A 16,009-nucleotide genomic window follows, 5' to 3' on the forward strand; every position below is an offset into this window, starting at 1 on the left:
AGTCCCATGCAAGCATTACTCGCTTCCTCAGACAGACCCCCGGGACGCAGTCCCATGCAAGCATTACTCGCTTCCTCAGGCAGACCCCCCCAGGACGCAGTCCCACGCAAGCATTACTCGCTTCCTCAGACAGACCCCCAGGACGCAGTCCCATGCAAGCATTACTCGCTTCCTCAGGCAGACCCCCCCAGGACGCAGTCCCACGCAAGCATTACTCGCTTCCTCAGGCAGACCCCCCCAGGACGCAGTCCCACGCAAGCATTACTCGCTTCCCCAAGCAGACCCCCAGGACGCAGTCCCATGCAAGCATTACTCGCTTCCCCAAGGAGACCCCAGCACGAAGTCCCATGCAAGCATTACTCGCTTCCTCAGGCAGACCCCCCCAGGACGCAGTCCCACGCAAGCATTACTCGCTTCCCCAGACAGACCCCCGGGACGCAGACCCACGCAAGCATTACTCGCTTCCTCAGACAGACCCCCAGGACGCAGTCCCATGCAAGCATTACTCGCTTCCTCAGGCAGACCCCCCCAGGACGCAGTCCCACGCAAGCATTACTCGCTTCGTCAGGCAGACCCCCAGGACGCAGTCCCACGCAAGCATTACTCGCTTCCTCAGACAGACCCCCAGGACGCAGTCCCATGCAAGCATTACTCGCTTCCTCAGGCAGACCCCCCCAGGACGCAGTCCCACGCAAGCATTACTCGCTTCCCCAAGCAGACCCCCAGGACGCAGTCCCATGCAAGCATTACTCGCTTCCCCAAGGAGACCCCAGCACGAAGTCCCATGCAAGCATTACTCGCTTCCTCAGGCAGACCCCCCCAGGACGCAGTCCCACGCAAGCATTACTCGCTTCCCCAGACAGACCCCCGGGACGCAGACCCACGCAAGCATTACTCGCTTCCTCAGACAGACCCCCCCAGGAAGCAGTCCCACGCAAGCATTACTCGCTTCCCCAAGCAGACCCCCAGGAAGCAGTCCCACGCAAGCATTACTCGCTTCCCCAAGCAGACCCCCAGGACGCAGTCCCACGCAAGCATTACTCGCTTCCTCAGGCAGACCCCCAGGACGCAGTCCCATGCAAGCATTACTCGCTTCCTCAGGCAGACCCCCAGGATGCAGTCCCATGCAAGCATTACTCGCTTCCTCAGGCAGACCCCCCCAGGACGCAGTCCCACGCAAGCATTACTCGCTTCCCCAGGCAGACCCCAGCACGAAGTCCCATGCAAGCATTACTCGCTTCCTCAGGCAGACCCCCAGGACGCAGTCCCATGCAAGCATTACTCGCTTCCTCAGGCAGACCCCCCCAGGACGCAGTCCCATGCAATCATTACTCGCTTCCCCAGGCAGACCCCAGCACGAAGTCCCATGCAAGCATTACTCGCTTCCTCAGGCAGACCCCCAGGACGCAGTCCCACGCAAGCATTACTCGCTTCCTCAGGCAGACCCCCCCAGGACGCAGTCCCACGCAAGCATTACTCGCTTCCTCAGGCAGACCCCCAGGACGCAGTCCCATGCAAGCATTACTCGCTTCCCCAGGCAGACCCCCAGGACGCAGTCCCATGCAAGCATTACTCGCTTCCCCAGGCAGACCCCCCCAGGACGCAGTCCCATGCAAGCATTACTCGCTTCCTCAGACAGACCCCCAGGACGCAGTCCCATGCAAGCATTACTCGCTTCCTCAGGCAGACCCCCAGGACGCAGTCCCATGCAAGCATTACTCGCTTCCCCAGGCAGACCCCCCCAGGACGCAGTCCCATGCAAGCATTACTCGCTTCCCCAGGCAGACCCCCAGGACGTGCATGAACATCTACTTACTTGATCTGTGACCCCAAAACACCCCAGACTCCGCCATGACACCCGCAGCTTCCCGGCGACTGCGTGCTCTGTGGACTAAGAGGCGCCGCCCCTTCCTGTGACATCATCCCACACATGGTCACATGGGCGTGACGTCAGCAGAGCTCCCTCTGGAGTCTGGCCACGAGGATTTCTCCTCTCTCGTGTTCTCTGGTGTCAGCCAGCAGCAGATTTCCCGCCATTCCGGTGAGATTACAGGAGGGTTTGTGGTAAATCTGTGAGAGGAGAGTGTGGGGTGAGATCAGAGCTGTTCCTGTGGAGGCTCCTGCTCCCTGTGACTGCGGCTCCTCAGTGTTGGGGAAGGGCAGCGTCTGCTCCTCATCTCACGGCCCCGCTGGCGGTGTAGTTACCCCGGTGACCGTCCTCTGCTGGCGGTGTAGTTACCCCGGTGACCGTCCTCTGCTGGCGGTGTAGTTACCCCGGTGACCGTCCTCTGCTGGCGGTGTAGTTACCACGGTGACTGTCCTCTGCTGGCGGTGTAGTTACCACGGTGACCGTCCCCAGCTGGTGGTGTAGTTACCCCGGTGACCGTCCTCTGCTGGAGGTGAAGTTACCACGGTGACCGTCCCCTGCTGGAGGTGAAGTTACCACGGTGACCGTCCCCTGCTGGCGGTGTAGTTACCCCGGTGACCGTCCCCTGCTGGCGGTGAAGTTACCCCGGTGACCGTCCCCTGCTGGCGGTGTAGTTACCCCGGTGACCGTCCTCTGCTGGCGGTGTAGTTACCCCGGTGACCGTCCCCTGCTGGCGGTGAAGTTACCACGGTGACCGTCCCCTGCTGGCGGTGTAGTTACCCCGGTGACCGTCCTCTGCTGGCGGTGTAGTTACCCCGGTGACCGTCCCCTGCTGGAGGTGAAGTTACCACGGTGACCGTCGCCTGCTGGCGGTGTAGTTACCCCGGTGACCGTCCTCTGCTGGCGGTGTAGTTACCTGTTATGAACAGGTGATTCAGAACCACAATGGACCTGGTGGTTAAGAGCACACAAAGTGACCTGATAGTTACTAACATAGGACGAGCTCTGAGACGTGGGAACTCTGCTGACCGCAATCCCTAATCCTATCACACCACACTAGAGTTAGCCGTGGATTCTGCCTATGCAACTCGGCACAGCCTGAGAAACTAGCTAGCCCTGAAGACAGAAAAATAAGCCTACCTTGCCTCAGAGAAATTCCCCAAAGGAAAAGGCAGCCCCCCACATATAATGACTGTGAGTTAAGATGAAAATACAAACACAGAGATGAAATAGGTTTTAGCAAAGTGAGGCCCGACTTACTGAATAGACCGAGGATAGGAAAGATAGCTTTGCGGTCAACACAAAAACCTACAAACAACCACGCAGAGGGGGCAAAAAGACCCTCCGCACCGACTAACGGTACGGAGGTGCTCCCTCTGCGTCTCAGAGCTTCCAGCAAGCAAGAAAAACTAACATAGCAAGTTGGACAGAAAATATAGCAAACAAAAGTAACACAAGCAGAACTTAGCTTATGCAGGATAACAGGCCACAGGAACGATCCAGGAGGAAGCAAGACCAATACTAGAACATTGACTGGAGGCCAGGATCAAAGCACCAGGTGGAGTTAAATAGAGCAGCACCTAACGACTTAACCTCGTCACCTGAGGAAGGAAACTCAGAAGCCGCAGCCCCACTCACATCCACCAGAGGAAGCACATAGACAGAACCAGCCAAAGTACCACTCATGACCACAGGAGGGAGCTTGACCACAGAATTCACAACAGTACCCCCCCCCCCTTGAGGAGGGGTCACCGAACCCTCACCAGAGCCCCCAGGCCGACCAGGATGAGCCAAATGAAAGGCACGAACCAGATCGGCAGCATGAACATCAGAGGCAAAGACCCAGGAATTATCTTCCTGACCATAACCCTTCCACTTAACCAGGTACTGGAGTTTCCGTCTCGAAATACGAGAATCCAAAATCTTCTCCACTATATACTCCCAACTCCCCCTCAACCAAAACCGGAGCAGGAGGATCAACGGATGGAACCACAGGTGCCACGTATCTCCGCAACAATGACCTATGGAATACGTTATGGATGGAAAAAGAAGCTGGAAGGGTCAAACGAAAAGACACAGGATTAAGAACCTCAGAAATCCTATACGGACCAATGAAACGAGGCTTAAACTTAGGAGAGGAAACTTTCATAGGAATATAACAAGATGACAACCAAACCAAATCCCCAACACGAAGTCGGGGACCCAGACAGCGCCTGCGCTTAGTGAAACGTTGAGCCTTCTCCTGAGACAATGTCAAATTGTCCACCACATGAGTCCAAATCTGCTGCAACCTATCCACCACAGTATCCACACCCGGACAGTCAGAAGACTCAACCTGCCCTTAAGAGAAACGAGGATGGAAACCAGAATTGCAGAAAAACGGCGAAACCAAAGTAGCCGAGCTGGCCCGATTATTAAGGGCGAACTCAGCCAAAGGCAAAAAGGACACCCAGTCATCCTGATCAGCAGAAACAAAACATCTCAGATAGGTTTCCAAGGTCTGATTGGTTCGTTCAGTCTGGCCATTTGTCTGAGGATGGAAAGCCGAGGAAAAAGACAAATCAATGCCCATCCTAGCACAAAAGGCTCGCCAAAACCTCGAAACAAACTGGGAACCTCTGTCAGAAACGATGTTCTCCGGAATGCCATGTAAAGGAACCACATGCTGGAAGAACAATAGCACCAAATCAGAGGAGGAAGGCAAGTTAGACAAGGGTACCAAATGGACCATCTTAGAGAAGCGATCACAAACAACCCAAATGACCGACATTTTTTGAGAGACTGGGAGATCCGAAATAAAATCCATAGAGATATGTGTCCAAGGCCTCTTCGGGACTGGCAAGGGCAAAAGCAACCCACTGGCACGAGAACAGCAGGGCTTAGCCCGAGCACAAATCCCACAGGACTGCACAAACGAACGCACATCCCGCGACAGAGACGGCCACCAAAAGGATCTAGCCACCAAATCTCTGGTACCAAAGATTCCAGGATGACCAGCCAACACCGAACAATGAACCTCAGAGATAACTCTACTCGTCCATTTATCAGGGACAAACAGTTTCTCCGCTGGGCAACGGTCAGGTCTATTAGCCTGAAATTTTTGCAGCACCCGCCGCAAATCAGGGGAGATGGCAGACAAAATTACCCCCTCTTTGAGAATACCCGCCGGCTCAGACAAACCCGGAGAGTCGGCCACAAAACTCCTAGACAGGGCATCAGCCTTCACATTTTTAGAGCCCGGAAGGTACGAAACCACAAAGTCAAAACGGGAGAAAAACAGCGACCAACGAGCCTGTCTAGGATTCAACCGTTTGGCAGACTCGAGATAAGTCAAGTTCTTGTGATCAGTCAAGACCACCACACGATGCTTAGCTCCTTCAAGCCAATGACGCCACTCCTCGAATGCCCACTTCATGGCCAGCAACTCTCGATTGCCAACATCATAATTACGCTCAGCAGGCGAAAACTTCCTGGAAAAGAAGGCGCATGGTTTCATCACCGAGCCATCAGAACTTCTCTGCGACAAAACAGCCCCTGCTCCAATCTCAGAAGCATCAACCTCGACCTGGAACGGGAGCGAAACATCTGGTTGGCACAACACAGGGGCAGAAGAAAAACGACGCTTCAACTCTTGAAAAGCTTCCACAGCAGCAGAAGACCAATTGACCACATCAGCACCTTACTTGGTTAACTCAGTCAACGGTTTAGCAATACTAGAAAAATGATTGATGAAGCGACGATAAAAATTAGCAAAGCCCAGGAACTTTTGAAGACTCTTCAGAGATGTCGGCTGAGTCCAATCATAAATGGCCTGAACTTTAACAGGGTCCATCTCGATAGTAGAAGGGGAAAAAATGAACCCCAAAAATGAAACCTTCTGAACACCAAAGAGACACTTTGACCCCTTCACAAACAAAGAATTAGCACGCAGAACCTGGAACACCATTCTGACCTGCTTCACATGAGACTCCCAATCATCCGAGAAGACCAAAATATCATCCAAGTATACAATCAGGAATTTATCCAGGTACTCTCGGAAGATGTCATGCATAAAGGACTGAAACACTGATGGAGCATTAGAAAGCCTGAATGGCATAACCAGGTACTCAAAATGGCCCTCGGGAGTATTAAATGCTGTTTTCCATTCATCGCCCTGTTTAATACGCACAAGATTATACGCACCACGAAGATCTATCTTGGTGAACCAACTAGCCCCCTTAATCCGAGCAAACAAATCAGACAGCAGCGGCAAGGGGTACTGAAATTTGACCGTAATTTTATTTAGAAGGCGGTAATCAATACAAGGTCTCAGCGAACCATCCTTCTTGGCCACAAAATAGAACCCTGCTCCCAATGGCGACGACGACGGGCGAATATGTCCCTTCTCCAAGGATTCCTTTACGTAACTCCGCATAGCGGCGTGCTCAGGCACAGACAAATTAAACAGTCGACCTTTAGGAAATTTACTACCAGGAATCAAAGCGATAGCACAATCACAATCCCTATGCGGAGGTAGGGCACTGGACTTGGGCTCATCAAATACATCCCGGTAATCTGACAAGAACTCTGGGACCTCAGAAGGGGTGGATGATGAAATGGACAGAAATGGAACATCACCATGTTCCCCCTGACAACCCCAGCTGGACACAGACACATTGATTTCCAATCCAATACTGGGTTATGGACTTGTAGCCATGGCAACCCCAACAGGACCACATCATGCAGATTATGCAACACCAAAAAGCGAATATCCTCCTGATGCGCAGGAGCCATGCACATGGTCAGCTGTGTCCAGTACTGAGGCTTATTCTTGGCCAAAGGCGTAGCATCAATTCCTCTCAATGGAATAGGATACTGCAAGGGCTCCAAGAAAAACCCACAGCGCCTAGCATACTCCAAGTCCATCAAATTCAGGGCAGTGCCTGAATCCACATATTGCCATGACAGAATAGGATGACAAAGAGCAGATCAAAGTAACGGACAAAAGAAATTTCGACTGTACCGTACCAATGGTGGCAGACCTAGCGAACCGCTTAGGACAATCGGAGATAGCATGAGTGGAATCACCACAGTAAAAACACAGCCCATTCTGACGTCTGTGTTCTTGCTGTTCAGCTCTGGTCAAAGTCCTATCGCACTGCATAGGCTCAGGTCCATGCTCAGATAACACCGCCAAATGGTGCACAGTTTTACGCTCACGCAAGCGTCGACCGATCTGAATGGCCAAAGACGTAGACTCATTCAGACCAGCAGGCATAGGAAATCCCACCATGACATCCTTAAGGGCTTCAGAGAGACCTTTTCTGAAAATTGCTGCCAGCGCACATTCATTCCATTGAGTGAGCACAGACCACTTCCTAAACTTCTGACAATATATCTCTACCTCATCCTGACCCTGACACAGAGCCAGCAAATTTTTCTCTGCCTGATCCACTTAATTAGGTTCATCATACAGCAATCCGAGCGCCAGAAAAAACGCATCAATATTACATAATGCAGGATCTCCTGGCGCAAGGGAAAATGCCCAGTCTTGAGGGTCGCTACGTAATAAAGAAATAATGATCTTAACTTGTTGAACTGGGTCACCAGAGGAGCGGGGTTGCAAAGCCAGAAACAGTTTACAATTATTCTTAAAACTCAGAAACTTAGCTCTATCTCCAGAAAACAAATCAGGAATAGGAATTCTTGGCTCTAACATAGAATTCTGAACCACAAAGTCTTGAATATTTTGTACTCTTGCCGTGAGCTGATCCACACAAGAAGACAGATCTTTAATGTCCATCACTACACCTGTGTCCAGAACCACCCAAATGTCTAGGGGAAAAGAAAGACAAAACACAGTACAGAGAAAAAAAAATGGTCTCAGAACTTCTCTTTTCCCTCTATTGAGAAGCATTAGTACTTTGGGCCTCCAGTACTGTTATGAACAGGTGATTCAGAACCACAATGGACCTAGTGGTTAAGAGCACACAAAGTGACCTGATAGTTACTAACATAGGACGAACTCTGAGACGTGGGAACTCTGCTGACCGCAATCCCTAATCCTATCATACCACACTAGAGGTAGCCGTGGATTCTGCCTAACGCTCCCTATGCAACTCGGCACAGCCTGAGAAACTAGCTAGCCCTGAAGACAGAAAAATAAGCCTACCTTGCCTCAGAGAAATTCCCCAAAGGAAAAGGCAGCCCCCCACATATAATGACTGTGAGTTAAGATGAAAATACAAACAGAGATGAAATAGATTTTAGCAAAGTGAGGCCCGACTTACTGAATAGACCGAGGATAGGAAAGATAGCTTTGCGGTCAACACAAAAACCTACAAACAACCACGCAGAGGGGGCAAAAAGACCCTCCGCACCGACTAACGGTACGGAGGTGCTCCCTCTGCGTCTCAGAGCTTCCAGCAAGCAAGAAAAACCAATATAGCAAGCTGGACAGAAAATATAGCAAACAAAAGTAACACAAGCAAAACTTAGCTTATGCAGGGCAGACAGGCCACAAGAATGATCCAGGAGAAAGCAAGACCAATACTGGAACGTTGACTGGAGGCCAGGAACAAAGAACTAGGTGGAGTTAAATAGAGCAGCACCTAACGACCTAACCTCGTCACCTGAGGAAGGAAACTCAGAAGCCGCAGCCCCACTCACATCCACCAGAGGAAGCACATAGACAGAACCAGCCGAAGTACCACTCTTGACCACAGAATTCACAACAGTTACCCCGGTGACCGTCCCCCGCTGGCGCTGTAGTTACCCCGGTGACCGTCCCCTGCTGGCGGTGTAGTTACCCCGGTGACCGTCCCCTGCTGGCGGTGTAGTTACCCCGGTGACCGTCCCCCGCTGGCGGTGTAGTTACCCCGGTGACCGTCCCCCGCTGGCGGTGTAGTTACCACGGTGACCGTCCTCTGCTGGAGGTGTAGTTACCACGGTGACCGTCCCCCGCTGGCGGTGTAGTTACCCCGGTGACCGTCCCCCGCTGGCGGTGTAGTTACCCCGGTGACCGTCCTCTGCTGGCGGTGTAGTTACCCCGGTGACCGTCCCCTGCTGGAGGTGAAGATACCCCGGTGACCGTCCCCTGCTGGAGGTGTAGTTACCACAGTGACCGTCCCCCGCTGGAGGTGAAGTCACCACGGTGGCCGTCCCCCTGCTGGCGGTGTAGTTAGCCCGGTGACCGTCCCCTGCTGGCGGTATAGTTATCTCGGTGACCGTCCCCTGCTGGAGGTGTAGTTACCCCGGTGACCGTCCCCTGCTGTAGGTGAAGTTACCCCGGTGACCGTCCCCTGCTGTAGGTGAAGTTACCCCGGTGACCGTCCCCTGCTGGAGGTGAAGTTACCACGGTGACCGTCCTCTGCTGGCGGTGTAGTTACCCCGGTGACCGTCCCCTGCTGGCGGTGTAGTTACCCCGGTGACCGTCCCCTGCTGGCGGTGTAGTTACCCCGGTGACCGTCCCCTGCTGGCGGTGTAGTTACCCCGGTGACCGTCCCCCACTGTAGTAGCTGGTTGCTGCTGGTCTGAGTGCGTCTGATGAAAGGGACGATGTCGGCACAGGATTACTGTTTATACCACACTCTGGCTCCGTCCCTCCGTCCACCTTGTCGCGCTGACATTTCGCCGCTCCTTGTTTTCTCCCCTCTCGTCTGTGACTGACAGCTTTGGTTTTATAGAGGCAGATGTAGAAGAAGCAGGAGGAGGCGGGGCCCTGAACTGTTCGGCGCCAGGACGCGCTGAGCTCCGGGGCTTTGTGTGAACAGTCACTCTGTGCTGACTGTCCGCAGCGCCATTTATTGTCCTCAGAGCTGCTGGGACGGCCAGCGTTGGGCGATGTTTCCAGCTCTCGCATTCACAATGAATGGAGCATTGGACCATCCAGGACTCTGCAGCCGCGGCCTCTGCACTGCTGCTCGTCCCACTGGGTGACCCTCACTGATCTCCACATTATCCCCCATAGTTTAAAAAAAACATTACACTCCCCTCTGATGAGCGGAGAGGTGACTGCTGGGACATTATACAGCACTGGAGGATTCTGGGTGATGACCGGAGAGGTGACTGCTGGGACATTATACAGGACTGGAGGATTCTGGGTGATGAGCGGAGAGGTGACTGCTGGGACATTATACAGCACTGGAGGATTCTGGGTGATGAGCGGAGCGGTGACTGCTGGGACATTATACAGCACTGGAGGATTCTGGGTGATGAGCGGAGAGGTGACTGCTGGGACATTATACAGCACTAGAGGATTCTGGGTGATGACCGGAGAGGTGACTGCTGGGACATCATACAGCACTGGAGGATTCTGGGTGATGAGCGGAGAGGTGACTGCTGGGACATTATACAGCACTGGAGGATTCTGGGTGATGACCGGAGAGGTGACTGCTGGGACATCATACAGCACTGGAGGATTCTGGGTGATGAGCGGAGAGGTGACTGCTGGGACATTATACAGCACTAGAGGATTCTGGGTGATGAGCGGAGAGGTGACTGCTGGGACATTATACAGGACTGGAGGATTCTGGGTGATGAGCGGAGAGGTGACTGCTGGGACATTATACAGGACTGGAGGATTCTGGGTGATGAGCGGAGAGGTGACTGCTGGGACATTATACAGCACTGGAGGATTCTGGGTGATGAGCGGAGAGGTGACTGCTGGGACATTATACAGCACTGGAGGATTCTGGGTGATGAGCGGAGAGGTGACTGCTGGGACATTATACAGGACTGGAGGATTCTGGGTGATGAGCGGAGAGGTGACTGCTGGGACATTATACAGGACTGGAGGATTCTGGGTGATGAGCGGAGAGGTGACTGCTGGGACATTATACAGGACTGGAGGATTCTGGGTGATGACCGGAGAGGTGACTGCTGGGACATTATACAGCACTGGAGGATTCTGGGTGATGAGCGGAGAGGTGACTGCTGGGACATTATACAGCACTGGAGGATTCTGGGGGATGAGCGGAGAGGTGACTGCTGGGAGATTATACAGCACTGGAGGATTCTGGGTGATGAGCGGAGAGGTGACTGCTGGGACATTATACAGCACTGGAGGATTCTGGGTGATGACGGTGTGGCTGTTGTCAGGTTCCTATAAGGTGTCAGGACGTCGCTGTCTATCTCTCCATGGAGGAGTGGGAGTATCTAGAAGGACACCAGGATCGGTACCAGAACGTGATGATGGAGGAGCGCCGGCCTCTTACACCACGAGGTGAGAAGTTATATATTATTTGTATATAAATATTAGCTATTGAACCCGTTCTACGCCCGGGTGGCAAGCATTTATTTGGTATATGGTCTCCATTCTGTTATGTGCTGCTTCCTTCCTGCGCCCTAATCTTGTTGTGTGCTGCTACCATATTGCACCCCCATCCTGTGCCTTCAACTGTTTGTGTGCCTCCATGTTGTCATGTGCTACTCTCTTTCTGCGCCCCATCTTGTAATGTGCTGCTCCCATCCTGTGACCCCATCCTGTCGTGTGGCGCTCCCATCCTGCGCCCCCATGCTGTCATGTGGTGCTCCACTCCTGCGCCCCCAATTGTCATGTGGTGCTCCCACCCTGCGCCACCAATTGTCATGTGGTGCTCCCGTCCTGCGCCCCCACCCTGTCGTGCGGCGCTCCCGTCCTGCGCCCCCACCCTGTCGTGCGGTGCTCCCGTCCTGCGCCCCCATCCTGTCGTGCGGTGCTCCCGTCCTGCGCCCCCATCCTGTCGTGCGGCGCTCCCGTCCTGCGCCCCCATCCTGTCGTGCGGCGCTCCCGTCCTGCGCCCCCATCCTGTCGTGCGGCGCTCCCGTCCTGCGCCCCCATCCTGTCGTGCGGCGCTCCCGTCCTGCGCCCCCATCCTGTCGTGCGGCGCTCCCGTCCTGCGCCCCCATCCTGTCGTGCGGCGCTCCCGTCCTGCGCCCCCATCCTGTCGTGCGGCGCTCCCGTCCTGCGCCCCCATCCTGTCGTGCGGCGCTCCCGTCCTGCGCCCCCATCCTGTCGTGCGGCGCTCCCGTCCTGCGCCCCCTTCCTGTCGTGCGGCGCTCCCGTCCTGCGCCCCCATCCTGTCGTGCGGCGCTCCCGTCCTGCGCCCCATCCTGTCGTGCGGCGCTCCCATCCTGCGCCCCCGTCCTGTCGTGCGGCGCTCCCATCCTGCGCCCCCATCCTGTCGTGCGGCGCTCCCATCCTGCGCCCCCATCCTGTCATGTGCCCCGTATGCTGCTCCATAAAGGTTGATGGCCCCATAAGATGCTCCATGGCATAATATGCCCCGTATGCTGCTGCCATTAAAGGAAAAAAAAAAAAGACATACCCACCTTTTGTCGTTGGGCGCCGAGTGCCTGGGGCCAGAGTAGGCGGTGACACCGGCGGTGTCGGAGTCGCAGCTGGCTCAGGCCCTCGGCACTTGCGATTTTCACCTGTCCCCGTTCCACCGGGTCTGTGTCTTCCGGGTCTGCTGTGACGTTCAGGCAGGGGACGCGCCCTTTGACCTGAACGTTACAGCCAGAGGAAGCAAAGACGGAGCACGGCGGTGGAACGGGGACAGGTGAATATTTCATGGCTCCCCCTCCCCCGTCATACTCGCCCCCTCATGGCACGGTCCCTGCTTCTCAGTCTCAGATTGCGTTCAGTGCTTACGCATATCTCGATCTCCTGGTCTGCGTCACTCTGTGGGGTCCAGACTGCGCAGGCGCTTGCGCAGTCTATAAAGGCTTTGGACAGAGTGACGCTCCCAGCGTTATATTATAGATAGGCAGAGGCCATTATCTGGAGCCTCCGTACTTCCATGGCTCGGACTCGGGTGATGACCTGCACCATCAGTGGTGGGAATCGCTTTTTTATTATTATTATTATTATTGTTATATTATACATTTTTATAGCGCCATTTATTCCATGGCGCTTTACATGTGAATACGGGGCAAATATAGACAAATACATTAAACATGAGCAAAAAACAAGGCACACGGGTACATAAGGAGGGAGGACCTTGCCCGCGAGGGCTCACAGTCTGCAGGGGATCGGTGAGGAAATACTAGGAGAGGGTAGGGCAGGTTGTGCGGCGGTTCAGTAGGTTCAGGATCACTGCAGGCTGTAGGCTTGTCGGAAGAGGTGGGTCTTCAGGTTCTTTTTGAAGGTTTCTATGGTATGCGAGAGTCTGATGTGTTGGGGTTGAGAGTTGCAGAGTATGGGAGAAGCACGGGAGAAGTCTTGGATGCGGTTGTGGGAAGAAGAGATGAGAGGGGAGTAGAGAAGGAGATCTTGAGAGGATCGGAGGTTGCGCGTAGGTAAGTACCGGGAGACGAGGTCACAGAGGTATGGAGGAGACAGGTTGTGGATGGCTTTGTATGTCATTGTGAGGGTTTTGAACTGTAGTCTCTGGATGATAGGAAGCCAGTGAAGGGCTTGACATAGGGTAGAGGCCGGGGAATAGCGGGGAGACAGGTAGATTAGTCAGGCAGCAGAGTGTAGGATGGATTGGAGCGGTGCCAGAGTGCTACAGGGGAGTCCAGAGAGTAGGAGGTTGCAGTACTCGAGGCGGGAGATGATAAGGGCATGCACTAGCGTTTTTGCGGTGTCGCGGTCAAGGAAAGCACGGATCCGGGAAATATTTTTGAGTTTGAGACGGCAGGAGGAGGCAAGGGCTTGGATATGTGGCTTGAAAGAGAGGGCAGAGTCGAGGATCACCCTGAGGCACCGGGCGTGTGGGACTGGGGATAGTGAGCAGCCATTGACATTGATGGATAGGTCTGGTGGAGGGGTAGAGTGAGATGGGGGAAAGATGATGAATTCTGTTTTGTCCATGTTCAGTTGTAGAAAGCGAGCAGAAAAGAAGGCTGAGATAGCAGACAGTGCGGGATTTTGGTAAGTAAGGAGGTGAGGTCAGGTCCGGATAGGTAGATCTGCGAGTCATCAGCGTAGAGATGGTACTGCAGACCGAGGGATTCTATGAGCTTTCCCAGGCCGAAAGTGTAGATGGAGACGAGTAGGGGTCCTAGAACAGAGCCTTGACTGACAAGGGGCGAAGTGAGGAGGTGGTGTGGGGGAGGGAGACACTGAATGTTCGGTCTGTCAGATATGACGAGATTCAGGAAAGGGACAAGTCTGTGATGCCAAGAGATGAGAGGATTTGTAGTAGAAGGGAGTGGTCCACAGTGTCGAAGGCAGAAGACAGGTCCAGGAGAAGGAGGACAGAGTAGTGTCGCTTGCTCCTGGCAGTTGGTAGGTCATTGGTGACTTTAGTTAGGGCAGTTTCAGGGGAGTGATGGGAACGGAAGCCAGATAGTAACCGATCAAAGAGGGAGCAGGAGGAGAGGTGGGAGGACAGTTCAAGATCGACGTGTTGCTCCAGCAATTTGGAGGCATAAGGGAGAAGAGATATCGGGCGATAGCTAGACACAGAGGATGGGTCGAGGGAAGGTTTTTTGAGGATGGGTGTGATCTTGGAATGCTTGAAGGATGAGGGGAAGACACCTGTTGTGAGTGAGAGGTTGAAGAGGTGCGTTAGGGTTGGGCTGAAGACCGTGGAAAGGTTAGGGATGAGGTGGGATGGGAGCGGGTCAAGCGTGCAGGTGGTGAGGTGTGATCTTGACAGGAGGGTGGAGAGCTGATCTTCTGTCATGGTGGAGAAGCTGGTTTTGGAGGAGCAGGGTTGAGCGGCTAAGAGGGGCAGTGGGCGCTGTGGGCCAAAGCTTTCTCTGATCGTATCGATCTTCTGTTTAAAGAAAGAGGCGAAGTCTTCAGCAGAAATGAGGGGGGAGGTGCTGGGGGACGGAGTAGAGAATTGAAAGTGTTGAAAAGCCGTTTAGGGTTGTGAGACAGGGAGAATATGAGAGATGAGAAGTAAGTTTGTTTTGCGGCAGTGAGCGCAGACTTGAAGCTGGCGAGGGACTGCTTGTATGCAGTGAAGTGGTCGGCAGAGCGGGATCTCTTCCATCTCCGCTCAGCGATCCTGGAAGCCCGTCTCAGTTCTTTGGTCAGGCTGGTCAGCCAGGGCTGCCTGTTGAGTGTACGAGTTTTGCTATGCATGAGCGGGGCGGACAAATTGAGTGTTGCTGTTATAGTGGTGTTATAAAAAGTGGCAGCAGCATCTGTGTCATGAAGGGAAGCTATGTCTGTGAGAGGGAGAAGGGACTCCGAGAGAGATTGTAAGTTGAGCTGTTTGAGATTTCTGCGAGGGAGTTTGTGGAGTGGGGGTTGCACATTAGGAGAGGAGAGGGAAGAGAATGTCAGTAGGCTGTGGTCAGACAGGGGGAGGGGTGTGTTAATGAGATTAGTAAGGGAGCAGAGACGGGTGAAGATGAGGTCCAGCGTGTGGCCATCTTTGTGAGTGGCCTCAGAGGACCATTGAGTGAGGCCAAAGGAGGCAGCCAGTGATAAAAGTTTAGAGGCAGCTGAAGTGGAAGTGTCAATGGGGATATTGAAATCACCCATGATGATAGTGGGGATGTCGACAGAGAGGAAATGAAGTAGCCAGGTGGTGAAGTGTTCGAGACAGGTGGAGATGGCTAGTTCTGGGGGGCGGTAGATGACAGCCAGCTGGAGGTTGGAGGGGGAATAGATGCGGACAGAGTGCACCTCAAACGAGGGAAGAGTAGCGGAGGGTGGTAGCGGGATTGGAGTGAAGGAGCAGGTGTCAGACAGGAGCAAGCCAACTCCTCCACCATGTTTGTTGCTGGGGCGAGGGGTGTGAGAGAGGTGGAATCCGCCGTAGGAGAGCGCAGCTGGAGAGGCTGAGTCAGAGGGGGTGAGCCAGGTTTCAGTGAGGCCGAGGAAGGAGAGTTTGTTGGTGATGAAGAGGTCAGGGATAAATGGCAGTTTGTTGCAGACGGAGCGCGCGTTCCATAGTGCTCCAAGTAGGGGGAGCGGGGGAGTGGGGGCTGGATGAATGGGTATGAGGTTGTCGTGGTTGGGAAAACGTGTGGAGGATCGTGGCAGGGGGTAAGAAATGAGTGTGGGGATGAGTTGGGGAGGGCTGGGATTTGGGGATATGTCACCAGCAATGAGGAGTAGCAGACAGATCATTAGAAGCAGAGCATTAGAGCATCCCATGTACTTCTCTCCCTCTTTCCTAACTGCTGGGTACGTCTGATCTCCTATTCTGGAATACCCACTGCACCCCTGAATCCCATGTTCTTCTCTCCCTCTTTCCTAACTGCTGGTACGTCTGA

The 16,009-nt window shown here is 53.9% G+C and overlaps 2 protein-coding genes across 13 annotated transcripts in view; one reads left to right on the forward strand and one right to left on the reverse strand.

The window, feature by feature from the left end:
- The window catches only part of LOC138658266 (uncharacterized), a 64,318-nt gene extending 62,385 nt beyond the window's left edge, over positions 1–1,933 (reverse strand). For all 6 annotated transcript variants that reach the window (XM_069745768.1, XM_069745763.1, XM_069745766.1 and 3 more), the window contains exon 1: positions 1,817–1,933. In XM_069745768.1, coding sequence (XP_069601869.1) covers positions 1,817–1,853 — 37 coding nt within the window. In that variant the 5' untranslated portion in view covers positions 1,854–1,933. The remainder of the gene's footprint in view (positions 1–1,816) is intronic.
- The window catches only part of LOC138658341 (uncharacterized), a 77,504-nt gene continuing 63,403 nt past the window's right edge, over positions 1,909–16,009 (forward strand). For 3 of the 7 annotated variants that reach the window (XM_069745807.1, XM_069745815.1, XM_069745825.1), the window contains exons 1-2: positions 1,939–2,041; positions 10,946–11,069. In XM_069745807.1, coding sequence (XP_069601908.1) covers positions 10,985–11,069 — 85 coding nt within the window. In that variant the 5' untranslated portion in view covers positions 1,939–2,041; positions 10,946–10,984. Of the gene's footprint in view, positions 2,042–10,945; positions 11,070–16,009 lie in introns of all 7 variants that reach the window. The other 4 variants (XM_069745802.1, XM_069745811.1, XM_069745820.1 and 1 more) reach the window with 3 other exon arrangements.

This window comes from Ranitomeya imitator, chromosome 1 (assembly GCF_032444005.1).
Source record: "Ranitomeya imitator isolate aRanImi1 chromosome 1, aRanImi1.pri, whole genome shotgun sequence".
NCBI classification, from domain to species: Eukaryota; Metazoa; Chordata; class Amphibia; order Anura; family Dendrobatidae; genus Ranitomeya; species Ranitomeya imitator.